Source organism: Pelophylax lessonae, assembly GCF_965119305.1.
Source record: "Pelophylax lessonae genome assembly, chromosome: 1".
NCBI classification, from domain to species: Eukaryota; Metazoa; Chordata; class Amphibia; order Anura; family Ranidae; genus Pelophylax; species Pelophylax lessonae.
In genome coordinates this window covers 141270323-141289730 of record NC_138768.1, presented here as the reverse complement: position 1 = coordinate 141289730, position 19408 = coordinate 141270323, and the positions used below count along the sequence as shown (strand labels likewise).

Here is a 19408-nt window from a genome sequence, read left to right as displayed (position 1 = left end):
CTAGGGTATAGGTTGATCTGGTTATGCTTTTCAGGGTGTCATTAAAGTCAAACTCCAGGTTTAATGTCCCTTTAAATAGTTTGATTCGGCCAAGCTTGCCCAAAAAATTTTACTGCACTAACAGATGCGCTTGCTGGGCACCCTGTTTGAAATGTATGAAGCCACAGCTACATATGTGGGGGTGTGGGTACCCGAACTCACCCGTGTGAACGAGGCCTTTAAAAAGTCAGGCTTTAAGCCAATATTCCCACCAGTGATTGCATTTTCTTTAAAAGGACACAATGAACAAGATATTATACAGGATAATGCAGGCAATAGTGTCCTATTGTGGTAATGTAACTGTAAAGTGCATTAGGTGACTTCTTCCAAAATAATTTAGAAACTTCTATTACTGGTCAGCCATACCAAAGCACCTAGCAAAAAGGACAGCCTAATGTGCAGCCAAGAATCTAGAATCTTACTCGTGTTTTCAGCTTTTAGGGCTTTTACTTCATTGCTCCGTAACTCCAGGCTCTCTTTCAGAGCGGTGTTTTCACAATGTACCCTGAAAAACGACATCAAAATCAGAGGTTATTTTGCATAATAATTTTTTGTGGAATGTTCTACACAAACGTAAAACCATAGCTGTCACAGAGAGAGAACTAATGTGTATTATATGTAATAAGACTTTTCACAAGCCTTGGTATCAGAGAGGGACCTGCATATGAAATGGTGAGTCATTAGATCAAACACTTTTGTACATTCGACAAATATTGTTCCTGAAGCAATGTTCTATTTCAAAATCTTTTCAACAATGCTCTACAATGTAAGCTTAATTGTTAAATTTAAGCAAAGCAGAACCAAAATGTAACAGATTCTCTTGAATGGTATGCAGGATAGAGTACATAGGGATTTTGTATTAGGCACCTTTCACATGGGCGATCTGTCAGTCCATTTTGCTAAAGGCAACATATTTTTTTCATGTTTAATTAGGTAAGGGAGGGCTATAACCCTTTCAGATTTTTGTCAGACAGTTTGTCTTATTGAGGAGATTTCCCTTCACTTCCTGTTCCACCATCAAAATGGGAAGTAGAAGTAAATCCCTCTAAAGTGAGGGAATTGCAGGAGGTCACTAGATCAAGTGTCCCCATTGGAAGATTTCCCCTCTATTCCTGTTCAGATGACAACCCAAAGTTTGGGACACAAGGGGGTGATCCTTTTTCCAACTCAGTGATTACGTTTTTTGAATTGTTTTTATTTTTTTTCTGACATGTTGGTGTTATATCTTTCACTTGGATGTTCTAAGTTGCACAAATACAGCTGGATAAACTAAAAACTGTCTGTCTTCATTTTTAGGCTACAAAGCAACAGAATGTGATCATTTTAAAAAAGGGGCGATTATTTTCCATACTCACTGTATTTCAGAGACAGGAGGCCCCTCAACATGAAAGGTATATACAGTAGCGACTAATTGAGTTCTCCTAGGGCAGTGATGGCAAACCTTGGCACCCCAGATGTTTTGGAACTACACTTCCCATGATGCTCAACTACACTGCAGAGTGCATGAGCATCATGGAAAATGTAGTTCCAAAACATCTGGGGTGCCAAGGTTCGCCATCACTGTCCTAGGGCTTCGACAGAGTGCATGGGAAAAGAGGACTGTCATGTCTGGTAAATTTGAATTAAATTATGGGTTCCCCTGGACTTGAATGATGCTGCATGTATCAACTTTATCATCTGTAATAAATCTTTAACCAAGCGAAGCAAGTTCATTTTTTTATAATACTACTTTTGAGTTCCTTGAATTATTGCACCAATCAACATATCTGAAGGGTTAAGCATAGGAACCTAGCAAACAAATAATAAGTAATAAAAATGTGTAATACTTTATTATTACAGACAGCAGTAAAACCTGACAAGTGTTTTAATCCGTCTCTACGCTATTCAAAATGAATGAAAAAGTAAAGATAAAAAAAAAGTTTTGCCTTTAGTTATACTTTTAAAGTAGATCCAAGTAGAAGAAGGTGGACTTCTTCTGGTAAAGTTTTATTTTTGGCTTTTAAAATCACTGAGCCCTTTATATAGACCTACCGTTCATATTTTTCCTTCCAGGACTCCTCCAGGTTTTTCAGCCTCACCTGGTCAAACTCCATTTCCCACCGTAATACATTTATCTCCTGCAAATACACACAAGCATTAATATAGGTTAACATTGTAAGCACTATATTTAATCAGTAAGGCCGTGTGAAACATCACAGTATAATAGATTGTATTTGTTTTCTGTGTTGATAAGCCCAAAACCAAGCCCTATATGCTCTGTCTGACGTTTAATTCATTACATACATCCTTATCAAGGACCAGTAAACCTAAAACTCTATACGGATGAGCCCTCATTCACATTAAATGCAGCTTTGAAATCGCGTGACTTCATCTAATATCACACAATTTCAAAGCTGCATGTCAGTGCGACTTCAGGTGTGACTTTGAAGACATCTGGGCATCTTCATGCACAGATGTCTATGCAAGTCGCACTCGAAATTGCCAAAAAGTAGTGCAGGAACTACTTTTTCAAATCAATGCAGTGCCGCAAAGTCGACATCGCACCAATTTGAACATGACCATTGCTGACAATAGGGTGCAACTTGTAGCTCCAATGTGAGCGAAGCCAGATGTTGCACCTTGATTTTGGAGTCCTGGCATAACTAACAGTGGTAGGTGTTCTGCAGAATAAAAGGCTACAAAATCAATTTTATAAGAAAATATAGCCTGCATTTCAAGTATATCTAAAGCCATTTGTCCACATCTGATAAAGTACGGAAGGGTTAAAATTTGTCAGGTTGTTTTTTACCTCTATGCCCCATCTGTGAGACTTCCTTTCACTTTCTGTCCTAAAGACAAACGGAAAGTGACCAAAAAATCTTTCTAAACCGAGGGTTATCAACTCCTAGACAGCTGTCACCAGAACAAGTACCCCATTTCAAGTTTTCCAAACTATCCCTGTTCTGGTGACCCTGCTAAATATTTTTTTATTTAAAAAAATTATTTTTGCAACAGCATACACATCATACAAAACAGCAGACAATACAAAAGAGAAAAAAAAAAAAACAATTCACAATTGGGAAACAGCACCATTAGCTATGACAGCAAAATCAAAGTCCTAACTATAAGCAGAACACCCTCGGATTTACATCATGTACATACAAATCAAGGATTAAAGATCTCCTTGGCAATAGCTGGCAGGGAGAAATACATACCGAGAAAGGTATAACATCAGTAAAACACTGATAAATATAGCAGTCAACCTTGGTGCCAAGGCCTTTTTCCAAGAAAAAATAATGAGTTTACTGGCGTAGAAATACAAGGTGAGCAAAGAATGATTTTGATGAGAGCTAGCGAGTCTACCAGGCTCAAGTGACATACTTCTGCATTAGGAGCGATAGTAATGGATTGGACACAAGTTGAGATCTCCTTCCAGTAATGCCGAATGGCTGGGCACTCCCAAAATATATTAATATCCAAAAATTAAAAAAAAGAGAAAGATGGGGTTTTAATGGCCAATAAGAAGGGACGATCACATTTATGACACTGCATTATGATAAGAGCCGGTTCACACTGCCGCGACCATAAGTCGCCCCATGTCGGAGCGACTTTTTACTGCGATTTTACCGCGACTTATATGACAGAAGACTTTGTGTTTGGCCAATCAGAATATGATGTGTTGTGACCTGATTCCCCTTCTCTGTTTTTTTTTTACTCATTTCCTCATTTCCCACCAGTGCCACGTATGTGTCCACCAGTGCCACTGCCCACCAGTGCCACGTATCACTGTCCACCAGTGCCACTGCCCACCAGTGCCACGAATCAGTGTCCACCAGTGCCACGTATCAGTGCCCCGAATCAGTGTCCACCAGTGCCACGTATCAGTGCCCCGAATCAGTGTCCACCAGTGCAACGTATCAGTGCCAAATATCAGTGCCACATATCAGTGACACGATAATCAATAATATAATGGTCTCTGTTGTAGGCGGTCTAGGGGTCCCCAGCAAGCCAACACGTTTTGCAGCTATGCTTCCTCAAGGCTAGAAAGACCAATCAAGACCGACATTCCCATTGAGACAAAGGCAGAGCAGATTAAGTCTGTCCGGCAAGCGCCGGAGGTGTAACAGGCATATGCAGCTCAAGTTAATGATGATTCAATAAATGGTTCATGGTGCTGATGACGATCTTATTGTAGTATCTAATTTGTGCCCACAATTAAGGCAGCATATTCCTTATTCAGTAACTGAAATAGTAAGATCAAAGCTTCCCAAAAACCACTGGAAGTGCAAAGATTTGACCTCACAAACACCACTTAACCTTCCCGGGCAGGTACTGTATAATCTAAAGTCCCAATGCATCCAGCAAGGAACAGCGTCCTGTAGGCTGGGTCCTTCTCGTGACGAAGAAAAAAAAAAACACTTCACAAAAGGCTAAACATAACCAGGCAAAATAAGAGCTCAAGCAGGAACAACTGGAGCTCACCTGATAAAAATAACAAATTCACCTTCAAAAAAGGACTAAACCTCCCTAACAGCAGCCTGCAAAACCTTGCGACCAAAAGAAGCATCCGCAGATGCCAACACATCCACCTTATAAAATTTTGTGAAAGTGTGCACAGACGACCATGTGGCTGCCTTGCATACCTGCATCACTGACGCCTGATGACAGGCGGCCAAGAAGGCACTAAGCGCCCTCGTAGAATGTGCCTTAACAGGGAAAGGAGGATCCTGACCCTTAATGGAATAGGCCTGCACCACCGTCTGTCTGATCCATCTGGAAATGGTCGCAGCAGACGCGGCCATCCCCTTATGGGGTCTATCCGTAAGGACAAACAAGGTACACCCTGATTGCCCGAAACAACATCCAAGGAGCCTCTCATATGTAGTCCCAATTGTTATTGTTAATCTGGGGGACATCATTAACTCAGGCGTTATGACAGGGCAGCGGGAGCTTACTGGTTTCTGTAAACAGTTGCTTATAAATAGAGGGGAACACCTCTGTTAAAAAGGAATTACACTTCCATCTCTTGCTATTACCTGTAGGTAAGCCTATAATAAAGCTTACCTATAGGTAGTGTAAATATCTCCCAAATGGGCACCGTTTAGGCGATAACTACATTGCATGCAGCCAGAGACATCACTGGCGCATGCGCTCTGAAGGAACAGCCGCCTGTGCCACTCCTTCAGAGCCCTGTGCTGTGAATGGTGACTCCCCAGAAGCAAGACAGGTGAAGATAAAGCGCTGACTTGGCACGGGAGGGCTTCGTTTTCAGGTAAGTTTAACATAAAGGTGCTAGTATGCAACGCTTACTTTCTGGCCTCCATGTCATCTGCCAAGCTCTGATAGTAGAGCATATGGAAGCCACCAGGGTATGTGGAGATTTCAATCCCAAATGCACCAAATGAGAGCCAACAATTGTTGCCTCCAGTGACACACAGCAGCATCATAAAAAGGAGTGGTCAACAAATATGGACAAAAAACAACTGACTGGAATAAAAGGATTTGTAAAAACAAATGGGTACAGCTAGGTCTCCCTCGCTCCATGGTTGCCACAATACTGCCAGCCTAATTTTGGGATTACCTCTCTGCCAAACTCAATCAGATATTAATCGATTGATACTCCTAAATTTAGTTTTGGGGATCCACACTGGGAAGTTCCTGAAGATAAGGAGGAAGAGAGGGAGAATTTTTATTAAATTTATTTTCCCAACAACAAAAACCTGGCAGCGGTTCTAACCCATCACCTCATTAACTAAAACTTTTCTAAAGAAAGTGTAAAGGCTTTTTTGTTTAAAAGAATTAGGTTAAAAAAATAAAAATAATTTGTTTCAATAAGCATCTTCTTGACATAAATGCACATAAAGAAAAGTCAAATGTTACTACAGAAGGTTCCACGAGACAATAGGCCAGTACGATCATTAGTAATGAAGCCAAATGAGATATATTACAAACTTTTGCATCACATTTCCTAATGATTATGAAGCAACCTAAAAAGGCAAAATGTCACAATGCAACTGGATTATATGACCCCTATACATGTTAAGGGGTAAGGCACCTATTATCTCCATCACCTTGAGTGGATAAAGGAGGAGAGTCAGAAAATATGAAGAGGAAATAACGTAAAGGATAAAAATAGAGACAAAAGATGGAAAGAAAAGAGGAAGGGTATCTGGCAGGGAGATGACCTATTAGTTTCCTTGAGTATCGATAGTAGCTAACTGTAGTAGACAGAGGAAGAACGCAGACACGGAGCAGCAATGTAAGTGCAGTAGAGATTAAAAACATCTGTTTATTCAGACAATTGGCAACTTACAGTGTGATGGACATAAAGCGCATATCAGACCTGCTATACTAGGACCAACGTGTTAAAGCAGTTTTCAGATTTCAGTCAATTGTCTGAATAAACAGATGTTTTTAATGTACAGCTGCAGGAAAAATAGGTGAACCCTTTGGAATGATATGGATTTCTGCACAAATTGGTCATAAAATGTGATCTGATCATCATCTAAGTCACAACAATAGACAATCACAGTCTGCTCAAACTAATAACACACAAAGAATGAAATGTTGCCATGTTTTTATTGAACACACATTGTAAACATTCACAGTGCAGGTGGAAAAAGTATGTGAACCCTTGCATTTAATAACTGGTTGAACCTCCTTTGGCAGCAATAACTTCAACCAAACATTTCCTGTAGTTGCAGATCAGACGTGCACAACGGTCAGGAGTAATTCTTGACCATTCCTCTTTACAGAACGGTTTCAGTGCAGCAATATTCTTGGGATGTCTGGTGTGAATCGCTTTCTTGAGGTCATGCCACAGCATCTCAATCGGTTGAGGTTAGGACTCTGACTGGGCCACTTCAGAAGGCGTATTTTCTTCTGTTTAAGCCATTCTGTTGATTTACTTCTATGCTTTGGGTCATTGTCCTGTTGCAACACCCATCTTCTGTTGAGCTTCAGCTGGTAGACAGATGGCCTCAAGTTCTCCTGCACATACTTTTTCTTGCAGCTGTATACTGCACTTAGAGTGGCGCTCTGTGACTGTGTTTGGTTTTGTACAAAGATTTTTTTATCTCCTGGGAGCTGCCTTTCTTATTGCCTGCCAATCCTGAATCTGCCTGTCTGTGTCCCCCAGTGCAACAAACATTCATGCTGTCATTTTGATTTCCCAGTTTCATCCACCTTTGCGCCATCTACCATTGGTTGCAAGAAGACAGAGGAAGGACTGAAGTCTAGTTGAACTAGAGAAATCAATTCATGTATACCATGTTTCCATATACTTCAAGAGGCATTCCTGCAATCTGGCTACCAGTTACTTCATCCTCATATTATGATTAAGCCAACCCACTCTAACACTGGGTATTGTTAATGATTAGGGCTCAGCTTGCATATAGGAGCAATCTAAGGAGCCCATTTTTGATCCTAGTAGCTAACCCAGGTATGATGAATAGCAGCGCTGCTTGTGGAGTCTCTGGCCATGTGGAAACTCTATTGGTGAGAAAACTGGAAAATAGATCTCCAGTATGGTCTAATTTGTGGACAGGACCACCAAATGTAGAGCATGGTATCCCTCTATTCTCCACATTTCCAGTACTGCTTAGGAATTGATGAGAACATCTTAAGCAATGTAGAAAGGCATATATACCATCTGGTTAGTAGATTGTAGTTCCTCTCCTTAGTTTGACTGGGTATGCTTCAACGAAAAGTCAGAAAAGAAGGATTTTTCCCAGTCATCCTCTGATGTATGTGTCAAGTTGATCATAAAAATGTTTAAAGGGATTGTAAAGGCAGACTTTTTCTATCTTAATGCATTCTACGCATTAAGATAAAAAAGCAGCCCCCCCCCCCCCTAATACTTTTTTTAGAGGGATATTCTCCCCAATCAAGAATGCTTCTTTGTGGGCCAGGAGAGCAGCCTGTGTTGGGCAGAAGCTAGTAGGGTTAGGTAATTGAGTTCATATAGTTTTTGTCCATGTGTTAGGGGATGTGTACGCCTAGGTGGTATTTGAGTGGGGTGCCCATCCAAATAGAAAGGCAGCTTTTAAAGAGAAACAGTCTTGAGGTCTCAAAAAGACGTTTAAGCATTGTGGTTTTGTGGGATTAATGAAGGTGCTCAGGTGTCCAAACTGTTCAAATTATTTTAAGATTGAGGGGAATGCAATCTTGTGAATACATTATGAATAAGATCAGTGAATAGACAACTTGTGTGAGGTATCAGCGATCGTTAGGTCATGTATGAAGTAATTTGCATGCAAGGCATTGTCCAGGTGCTCCATGGCAATGATATTAAGAGAGAGATGGCAACCTTGGCAAATTCCATTTGAAATGAACACTGGATCAGAAAGAAAGCCAATAAAGTGGTAATAAACTCAGCTTTGTTACATTTACCTAGAGGTAAGCCTTGTAATAAAAAGGACCGTCTTAGTGATATCCACTGGTTTTCTAGCCGGTAACATCACTGTCACATGAGCACTGTGCTCTAAATTGAGGGAACAATGAATGTGCCATCAACCCATATGGCTATGCCCCAGCGATGCATACTAGCACATTATATCATTAACTTGCAGGGGGACCCAGATTTATTTTTTTTGTTTTGTGAAGATGATTTTTTCTACTGCTTTAACCCTGACCTTAGTGGTGGGTGCAGAATATAAAGCCATAACTATGTATAAAAGGCAGGGGATATAGCAATTTGTAATAGCGGTGGCCTCTAAGAATCCCTAACTGAGGCATTCAAACGCCTTTTCCGCATCCAATGACAGCTGGCAAAGGGGAATTTTCTGATTTATAAGGGAAAGTGTTTTGAAAGTAATGTCACAAGCTTTGCGATGGGGGATGAAACCAAGGTTTGAGTAATTTGCGCATAGCTTTTAGGTCTACATTAATTAGGTATATACAGTATGTCTTTAGCTTGAGCACTGACTAGGATCTTTTTGGTTTTTCGGGATCAAGGTAATATGGACCTCCTGAGATTGTCTAGGGAACAGACCATATTCTGATACAGCATTAGGAAAAGTATTCAGAATGAGAGCTAGACTGCCTTTAAATGGTTTGCTAAAAGCTTCCAAATATGCGTCGGGTCCAGAACTGTTACCAGAGGGCACTGACATACCTGTGTGTTGGATTTCTTCAGTAGTTTTGCCTTTACACTTTACAAATTAGTAAAGCAAATGTTTTCTGTGCAAATGATTGTGCCATTATCGCAAAGTGCTCATACATAAAACATTCGGTCATTTGATCACAAGTAATCAGACCCTGGGATGATTATCCCCTGTCCTGGAAGTCACATACGCAATTCAAAACATGTTGATCAATCTCTCCTTCACTGCGTAAAAAAGGGAGTAATGGAAAGTGCAGGTTATTTTTAGTTATCACTAATCTATCAGCAAACATTAAGTGGCAGATCAAACCCAGCAGGGTATGTTTTGCCAGCCTTGGGAGGTAATGAATAAAAAAAAAAATAAGAAGTGTAGCTTGCAACAAAAGAAAACTTGTACATAAATCAATGATATAGGTTGTCAGTGAGAACTGTCCCTACATAAAGCTTGAACTATAAAGCAACAACCAGCTCTTATGTTCAGTAGCAAACGGGGCTGTAGAAACTCGCAATCACATTAGCGTCTCCTATTTTAAGCAAATAGATCCTTGTGTAATCCCTAAAGAGTGTGCACCTGCACAAGAAAGCCATCAGAGACACTTAATGACAACATGAGGACCCTGAAAATTGTTTTACTTTTAGAGGAAGCACAAGATTCATCTTATTAGGTGAGAGGACATGAATCTTAATTCCAATCCTTTAAAGGGGTAATAAACCCAAAACCAAACAGACATGCTGCATTTTATTGCAGCGCACTGGGCTAAATCCCACTGCAATGTCAGGCAGCGCAGCTCGCTGCCCAACAAGGAACAGGATGAGCACTGCCAGAACCCTACAAAATGACTTCTGCAGGCCACTGGTGTGAATGTCTCTGACCAAACAATCAGAAACAGATTTTAGGAGGGTGGCCTGTGGGCCTGACGTCCTCTAGTGGGCCCTGTGCTTACTGCCCAGCATCGGGGAGCTCGACTGGAATTTGCCATTAAACACCAGAGCCCTGAGCACATGTGACAGACATGTGAAGGGTCTGGAGAGAATTATGCTGCCTGTAACATCATTCAGCATGATCAGTTTGGTGGTGGGTCTGTGATGGTCTGGGGAGACATATCCATGGAGGGACACACAGACCTCTACAGGCTAGACAGTGGCACCCTGCCTGCCATTAGGTATTGTGATAAAATCCTTGGACAGATTGTCAGATCCCACACTGGTGCAGTGGGTCCTGAATTCCTCCTGGTGCACGACAATGCCCACCCTTATATGGCGAGAGTATGCAGCCAGTTCCTGGAGGATGAAGGAATTGATACCATTGAATGGCCTCCTCGCTTGCCTGACCTAAATCCAATAGAACACCTCTGGGACATTAGGTTTCGGTCCATCCGACGACACCAGGTTGTACCTCAGTTTGTTCAGGAGCTCAGTGATACCCTGGTCCAGATCTGGGAGGAAATACCCCAGGACACCATTTGTCATCCCATTAGGAGCATGTCCCGATGTTGTCAGGCGTGCAAAAAAAGCCAGTGGGGGCCATACAAACTACTGAGTACCATTTTAAGTTGCTGAAATCAAATTTTAGCAAAATGGACTAGCCTGCTGCATCATTTTCTCACTTTGATTTTTGGGGGTGTCTTTGAATTTAGCCCTCTGGTTGATCATTTTCATCAAACAATGTGGCATCTTTTCCTTCCCATCACATTACCCAGTCCATATCAGTATAGCACCCTACATGGTAGGTGCTAGGCAAAGTATAGTGGGCCTTGGCTGCCTAACAGCAGGGCCATGATTTTCAGCTGGGCTGTCATGTCTCCCAGGTGTTGCTATTGAGACTGTGGAGTCTCCCCACTGGCTCCATGAGAAGGGTTCTCATTGGGCAGGGGAGGAAACCCAATCAGTGAAACATTCAGGCCTGTATCTACCCCAGAAAGGCAGATTCTGCCGCACAGGATTCTGGGAGTGGGTATAAGTTTGAGGGGAGCGCATGATGCAGCGTCTTTGGTGGGAAGCAGAGTCCCAGGAGGGAGAGTACGGCTGTGTCTCCTCCTGTCAGAAGGATCGGGTATCTCGGGTGGCTTCCCTGAGGCTACAGAGAGAGCGGAGCCGAGCTGCAGAGAGGTTGAGAACCAGCGGAGTTGAGGGGGGCCCAGTTTCAGGAAAGCATTCCAAGTTCTTGAGTACTGTAAAATGCCCCTGGGGGTCTGCGTAGCTGACAGAGGGGACCACTCCGGTGAAGGTCCAAGGGATCCAGGAGCTAGCTAGCTGTAAAAGGGGGTGCCTAGTGAGAGGACCCTGAAGTGTCAGAGGGGGTGCCCAGTGAGAGGACCCTGAAGTGTCAGAGGGGTGCCTAGAGAGAGGACCCTGAAGTGTTAAAGGGGGTGCCAGCAGTTGGGCCCTGAAGAATTAATGTGTACAGCATGCAGTGTACAGTGTTGAGAGTTGCAGCAGCACAAGCAGTTACAAGGAGCTACCTCAGTCAGTAAAGGGGTGGAGGGAGCGATTTACAGGACTTTTGAGCTTAAGAGAGTGTCAAGAGTAAAGTTCACTACAGTCCAGGATCTTTTGAGTTAACTGGAGGGTTACAAGTCAAGTTCTAGCACAGTTAATAAAGCAATCTTCAAGAGTCAGTAAGCGTTGGTCGGCATCCAGCTGGCGTCAAGACAGCGCTAACAGGCATTTTTCTACAAAGTGTCCCAGTTTTACCTAGTTGAGCCAGAGTAGTATCCCACTCGGTCCCTTCTCCCATCCCAAATATCAAATAACCAAAACAAACCAACGATGCCGGAATGGTCATTGTCTCAACTCTCACACTTGGGTACTCAGCTTAAATGGGCTAAAGGTGTCACCGGTAACAATGGCAGACCCATCTCAGGCCCAATGCCTGGAAAACCTGCTACATCAGTATAGATATCCAGCATGATATTTTTCCCCATTGAGATCTGATGTGTTTTCAAAGTGTTCCTTTAATTTTTTTGAGCAGTGTATGTATGCGAATTAACCATCTGATTTGGTTTAGTAGCACTTTGCTATAAAGAGAATGTAATTTCTAGAAGAACACTCACAGAAACGAAGCAGTGGCGAGTATAACCAACTGATGCCCAGGAGGTCAGGTTTCACAGCCAAAAAAGTAATGAACGCAGTTTTGACAATCAGGATTCTTAGACCTTCTAACAATGTCTGTCCAGTTGATATATATGGGAAGAGAGCAATTTGACCCAGACTTTCATCTAAAAAGAATAAATGGACGTTTGTTCCTTCCAGCTAGCAAAAGAAATCAGATTGCATGCGCAAATGATTCCAAAAGGTTCCTGAGACTTGCTGGAAAGAATATTATCAATCTTAAGATACCTAACAAGTAGACTTGAAAATGTAGGGCTGGAATATGTTTGTTTTTCGGATGAGGGACAAGCCCTACATGGCGATACTTCGGACGCTTGAGCTTTGGTGCTGGTTCATCCCGCTTACTTATTACTTCTTCCCCCCCCCCCCTCTCTCTTCCTTTCTCTCTGGCCCCCCCCCTCTTCCTCTCTCTCTGGTCCCCCCCCCTTCCTCTTGTTGTGTTTCCCGATTGTGCTTTCTTTCTACAATATACATTATTTACTCTCTACACACTCTAGATTATCTAACATTATGCTCTTTTTTGTAGCGGTTACGTGACTTTGAACGGATGATCATTGCTTCGTGTCCTACTTGCAAAGTTTTGGGCAACTACCCCTGATAGGTATTAGAAGCAAATGGAATAGACGCAAGTGTAAGATTTACAATGCACCATCAAATGATAAGAAATAAAGAAAGAAAGAACACATGATGGAAAAAAAAAAAAAGTAAAACGTTTTTTAAATTGTAAAAATGTTTTAAAGTTTCAAACAAGCACATGGACCCCCCCCCCCCCCAAAAAAAAATAAAAATTGAGAATTCCCACCCCAACATATTTGCACATAGAAATGTAAATGTACGCGGCGGGGTACCTACTCCGGAAAACTTCTCGATTGGAATACACATTACCGCGCACACCAGAATGAGAGCAATAATTCTAGCACCAGACCTCCTTCGCAATGCTAAACTGATAACTTATACGGGGCTTTTAAAGTGTCGACTATGAAAAATATAGGGTACTGACATGTTGGGTATCCATTTACTCAGGGCAACCTCGGCTTTTATATTTTGCCAAAACATTGGGTAATTTATTGCATTTTTGTACCCCCTAAAATTAATTTTTAATGTGTTTTTTTACTGAAATTTTGGGTTTCCTAGACCTTTGCGGTAATATTGTAGGACATAAAAAATTGGAACTACCACTATTTTAATTTTCTAGGGTGGTGGCTTTCAGAAAATATATTATGTTTGGGTGTTTTATGTAATCTTCAGGCCTGACATTTTTTAGAAAGCGTGTGCAAAATAAATGCAAAAATGGCTCTGGCTGTATAAGGGTTAAAGGATACATTCACCTTCGGGAACATGTTACATGTTCAACCCGTAAGATTTGTTAAAAAAAAAAATCTGGCTCCTAACTTTTTTTTATCTGGCTCCTACATTCAAAGCAAATTTGTCAAGCTTTGCCATAAGCAAATGTCAAACAGTGTCTTCAACCAACTGATCAGCATGTGGTCACACCATGCACCTTACCAAAATGGTATTCAGTAGGCACAGTTTTCATAGGAATAGTTGTAACATCAACAATTCTGCCGATCCTCCATTCTTCAATCTAAGGACTCTCCCATGCAAGGCATTTAAAAAAGGACCCATAGTGCAGCAGTACAGGTAAAATCTAATGTTTAATATGCAAAAACCTATTTACAAACAAAAGCTGCTATAATGCCTATAAACCTCATGTAAAAAAGGCTGCCATGGCACTTCCGTAGTAGTGTTACTTCCTGCATCTGACATCACATCCGACACGTTTTGTCCAATAGACTTCTTCCCAGACATCCTGTCTAACTTTAACTTGGTATCCTGTAAAGGCTTTTAAAGCATTGCCTATAGAGATTTTTAGGTACTGTAGTTTGGCACCATTCCATGGACACACAACTTTAAACCATGACATGTTTGATATCTATTTACCCAATGCAACATCATCCTTTTTATTTGACCAAACTATTGGGTATTTCATTGTGTTTTTGTTCAACAAAATTCATTAAAGTGTAAAACCGCTGCGCAAATATTAGGCGACATTAAAAAATGCAACTCCCACCATTTTATTCTCTAGGACCTCTGCTTATAAAAATATATAATGTTTGGGGGTTCTAAGTAGTTTTCTAGTAAAAAATACTGATTTTTACATGTAGGAGAGGAATGTCAGAATTGGCCTGGACTGGAACTGGTTAAAAATATAGCTTAGCAGAAACACATGATCTTCATCTTCCTCTCTTGTTTACTGCCACTCTGCCTCTCCTGTAAACGATTGGCGGGCCCGACAAACACCGCGTCTGCCGGACCCGCTGATTGGCTTCCACTGTGTCCGATTACTGCAGGAGCAGGTCGCTGGCGGTGTGCGCCCCAGACCCGATGCACGAAATCACGTACGTGATTTTGCGCAGGAGGGCCACCCTGCCGCAGTATATCTGCCAGGGGCGGTCCATAAGAGGTAAACCTATACTGTAAAATTCAAGGGGAGAAAGCACTCAATGAAGAGAAGTAAATAAATAGGAGCACAGAGCTTTATGGAAATCAAATTTATACAGATGACAAGAGATCATGCATATATTATTGTCAATATGAAAAACTTCCATGTGATCAAATTAATTTGATTGCATAGGACAAAAAACACACTGGAATTGCACCAAAGTAGTACAGGATCTCTTTCCAGAATTGCTCCCTGCTGCGTCGCATTGATGTGAAAGGAAGCCATTGAGAACAACATGATATCTCTAGTCATGCAATTCTGTGCAATTCAAGTTGCAGCTGAAATCTCATTAGTGTAAACCGGACCTTAAAGAACATTGATGAACATAGTTGTAAGCTGAAAAGTTCTCAGGGTTTGTGGTATTGTATGAAAATGTCATAACACGTGACACCTACCTTTTCAAGTGCTCTCCGATGCTCCTCTGCTTTCTGCAGCATTTCCTTGGTGTGACAGGTTGCCTTATCAAACACAGCCTAAAAAAAATGCAATTTCAAGTTTAATTTGTATAGCGATTACCAGGGCTTTGAAACATCAAAAAGATTACCAAGCCTCCTTATCAAGCATTCTTCAAGTCTGATGCTGTGTGTTATCAGATCCTTCTTTTAAAGAAAATTGAACCAGGCTTTACAGATAAACAGGATAATCTGTGAGCATTATATAGGTCCTGAATATAGATCCTTTGTTATTTGTGGTTCATGGGGCCTCTGTTTTTTTTTTTTTTTTACAGCACCAACAATTTTTTCAGGAAGTTGGAAAAAAAAAAAAAAAAAAAAAAAATGTACCTGTACCATCTTCCATCTTACTTACTGTGAACCTGTACTGTGCTCAGCAATTCAAAGCCTACCTAAGCACAGTTTCCCTTTATCCACTTGTGACATCTCCCAGGCCTGTGGATTGGATCAGGCACCACGTGGAGAATCGTGCAGTGACAGCGACCCCATACCCTAAAGTATGGAGTAATTCTTGACAATCTGCTGACAGGTGAGTACAGAGACAATATGTACACACCGCTTACCTTCTGTAAAGTGAACCTGTTACTTTGCTTATCCTGGAAAAATACAGATTGACTTTAAAGTAGAATTTTTAGTGTCATATACTTTATGAATTCGAAACAGATCTGAGTAAAAAACGATGGGAAACAATAGCGACAATTTTGAAAAAATAACAATATTTTTCACATTTTTTTTATATGAAATTCCCCCCCAAAAAATGTAAAAATCTAATTTTTTTAACATTTTAGGCCAATTTGTTTTCTGCTACATATTTTTGGTAAAAAAAAAAAAAAATCGCAATAAGCATATATTTTGATTGGTTTGCGCAAAAGTTATCGCAGCTACTAACTACGGGAAATTTATGTCATTTTTATTGTTTTTTTTTTAACTAGTAATGGCGGCGATCTGCGATTTTTTTTGCGGGACTGCGACATTGCGGTGGACAGTCCGGACCCTTGACTGACATTTTTGACACTTTTGGGGGTACCAGTGACATTACTACAGTAATCAGTGCTATAAATATGCACTGTTACTGTAAAAATGACACTGGCAGGGAAGGGGTTAACTTTTATTGTTGATCAAGGGGTTAATGTATGCCTGGTGCTTACTAACGTGTGTGGGGGGAGGGGATTGTGTGACACAGGCACAGATCGCAGGTTCAGCTATGCTGAATCCTGCAATCTGTCACGGTTTGTCACAAGACTGTTTAGACAAGCAGGTGGATCTCCACACTCGATCCCCGACGTGATCACCGCCGCTCCTCCCCTGGCCCGACTCCCGCTGTGACTGCATACAGCGGGAGCGAGCCTCCGGCGGCGAGCGCACGCCGCCCACAAAGGGAGGGGTCCAGCGACGTAGGTCTACGTCGCTGGACGATAACTAACCACTTTGCCGCAGTAGTATCAATGTGAGCGGTCGGCAAGTGGTTAAAGAACTAATCACTAGAAGAAAAAAAAAATGGCACAGACAGAGTGGAAACTGTTGGCTTGTGTTGTAAATATTTGTTGCTGGAAAGAAGTGCCTTCATTCACAAAAACACAAGCTGACAACAGCATAAGCCAGGTACTACACTAGGCTATATCAAAAAAGTGTAGTAGTCCGTGTGCTATTGTCAGCTTGTTAATGAAAACACTTCTCGCCAGCTGCAATCATATAAAACACAAACTGACAGTTTCCCCTCTCTAGGTGTCCTGAATAGCAGGCTACAGGTATGGACTATGTGTGTACTAAACAGGATTGATGAGAAGACACAGTGCTGCAGAAAAGGGGTAGGGCAGTAAATGTAAATATAAATTTTATTTAACATCCACTGTCGGATTTTAATGCAGACAATTGATCCCCCCCCCCCCCCCTGGGGATCTAACAAGCTTTTTTTTCTGGTGATAGTTTGCCTTTAAAGGGTGACATTCTCCTTTAAAAGAAAAAAAAGAAAAAAAGTGAGCAGTTACAAATACTGTAGCTGCTGTCTTTTTAAAGTGGGGTGCTTACCAGTCCCTGGAGTCCAGCGCTGTCTTCCCACTGCCAGCTCTTCTTACCACTTCAGGACCCTGCTGCCACCATTTTGGATTTGGCAGCCAGTAGTGACTTCCTGAGAAAACACAGCCAGCTACCCACTGTGCATGTGTGAGATTGCATGGTGAAGGGACTGGTCCTGCATCCTCATGAGACATGTTATGTGTCCCAAAAAGCAGTGGGAGGGGTAAGTGATGTCAATTCTCTCTTAGGGGAGAAATGAGGAAGTGGGAGCAGGTACCTGTCAGAAATGTACCACTGCCCATGAAAAATAAACAATCAAAAGTGTTAGGGGTGGGGGTTGGGAGGATAACAAGCTGCACTCCCACTTTTGAGTCCGTATAGAGCAAATTAAAAACACAAAAAACAAATACATAATGCATCTATTGTAAAACTAGAATTTCCTGTATACGGACAGTGTCTGCTGGGTCTGAGAATTGCACAGCATTTACGAGGAGCGAGGCATCTCATACAACTTACCATGCCCTGCAGAATCCTCAGTGCTTCATCCTTCCCATCTAACTGTCTTTGAGAAGCTTCAAGTTCAACTCTTAACAAATCCAACTCCTAAAGGAATTAATAAAACATGTTTGATAAAGAACACTGACATAAGAACAAATGACATCATCTGGGACTAAAATGTGTTTGAAATAGCTGGCTCAATTTCAAGTAGATCGAGTGTCAATGTTACATTTTTTTTGAGATCCGGATTGTTTCCATGATGGGACCTCAAGGTAAATCAATTTTATAACCACCACTCTTTACTGGCTCTCATATCTCCACATTAAAAGACAGTCCTACTAATCTAATAGGACCAAAGAAATTGTTAAACCAAGCATGTCACTATGTTCATTGTATCCAACCAAAATCAATTGCTGGATACAATATTGCTTTGAAAACTGATCGATGAAAGCCTGTACCAGGTCTTTTAGAGTTATACTGTCCAACATGAATGCAACTCTATGGCTAGATTTACAGCCTGCTTAGCTTTATATAGGGCTCAATCTTATTTGTTACATAAAAAACAACAACTCCAGATTGCTTTCTAGACTAAATTTAGTGAATTACAAGGAGAACATGAAGTTGACAGAAGTCTTGTCAACTAAGTCAAAGTATAGAGAAAAAGCTTCACTTGGATACAATGTTATTTTGTCTTGGGGAAGCAACTATTGTTAATGTACCATTAATACAATGAATATAACAATGCATGTTTTTTAATGTTGTAGGACAGCACAATCCAACTCACTTGGTGGCCCAACTGCGGCTGAGAATGCAACATGTAACCTGCATCCAACAACTACAGCACACCCAGATTGAGATCATAATCACCCTTTCCATCTGTTTTTGTTTGAATGGGTGCCTGTACACACCACAGGCTAGCCACTGTTAAATGGAATCTGATAAACAGCAGCATCCTCTTTCTGTACACTTCAATCCCCATTGACATTGAAATGAGCACTCGGGGCCTTACTGCCTTCGGTTTACCATGACTTGGAGTGGCTGCATACATCCAGGCTGGCGAGGTGCCGGATCTGGACAGGGAGGAATAGGGAAGTACCCCTTCCTTCAGTTTGTATCTACTAAAAACAAGTTAATTCAGTTTAAATCACGTCATAGAATTTACCTTACGCCTCGCAGGATGCATAGAATATATCTTCAATGTCCCAGTGTTGGCAGTGTTTGGATGACTCTGCAGATTACTTGCATATGATTTGGACCTGTCCCTGAATACATACCCTTGGGGTTGCAGTTCTAGAGTTTATATTTCGTTTAACTACCATCCAGGTTCTGTCAGATAAGAGGTCTGTATACTGGGCTTAGCAGACATCCTAGCCCCCACCAGAGCAATAGGGACCTTACAAGGACTCCTGTTATTTTATGTCAGGAAGGCGGTGGTGCTACAACAGAAGGACGCTAAAGACATATACCAATCTTGGGGCTGCCCCAAGAAATTGCATAAAATTTGCGATATCTGGATTGACTCCACCACCACTGTCTCTTGATATGTTCACCCCCCTACTCCCCTTACATTTGATTTGACTTGGTAGTGCTAATTTCTAGCAATAGAGATCCATTTGTATGTTAGGTGCTCTGTTGTAATGCAATATGTGATGTTCTGTAATATTTGGAGTGTTCACCAGGAATAGCTGAGATGGACACGACTACTCC

General features: G+C 41.5%; 1 protein-coding gene across 2 annotated transcripts in view; it reads right to left on the bottom strand.

Annotated features, from left to right (window-relative positions):
• Positions 1-19408, bottom strand: part of CCDC125 (coiled-coil domain containing 125) — a 78752-nt gene that overhangs the window by 22149 nt on the left and 37195 nt on the right. For both annotated transcript variants that reach the window (XM_082253564.1, XM_082253565.1), the window contains exons 4-7: positions 17720-17806; positions 15131-15208; positions 2071-2156; positions 462-544 (exon numbers count right to left, since the gene is read on the bottom strand). In XM_082253564.1, coding sequence (XP_082109690.1) covers positions 462-544; positions 2071-2156; positions 15131-15208; positions 17720-17806 — 334 coding nt within the window. The remainder of the gene's footprint in view (positions 1-461; positions 545-2070; positions 2157-15130; positions 15209-17719; positions 17807-19408) is intronic.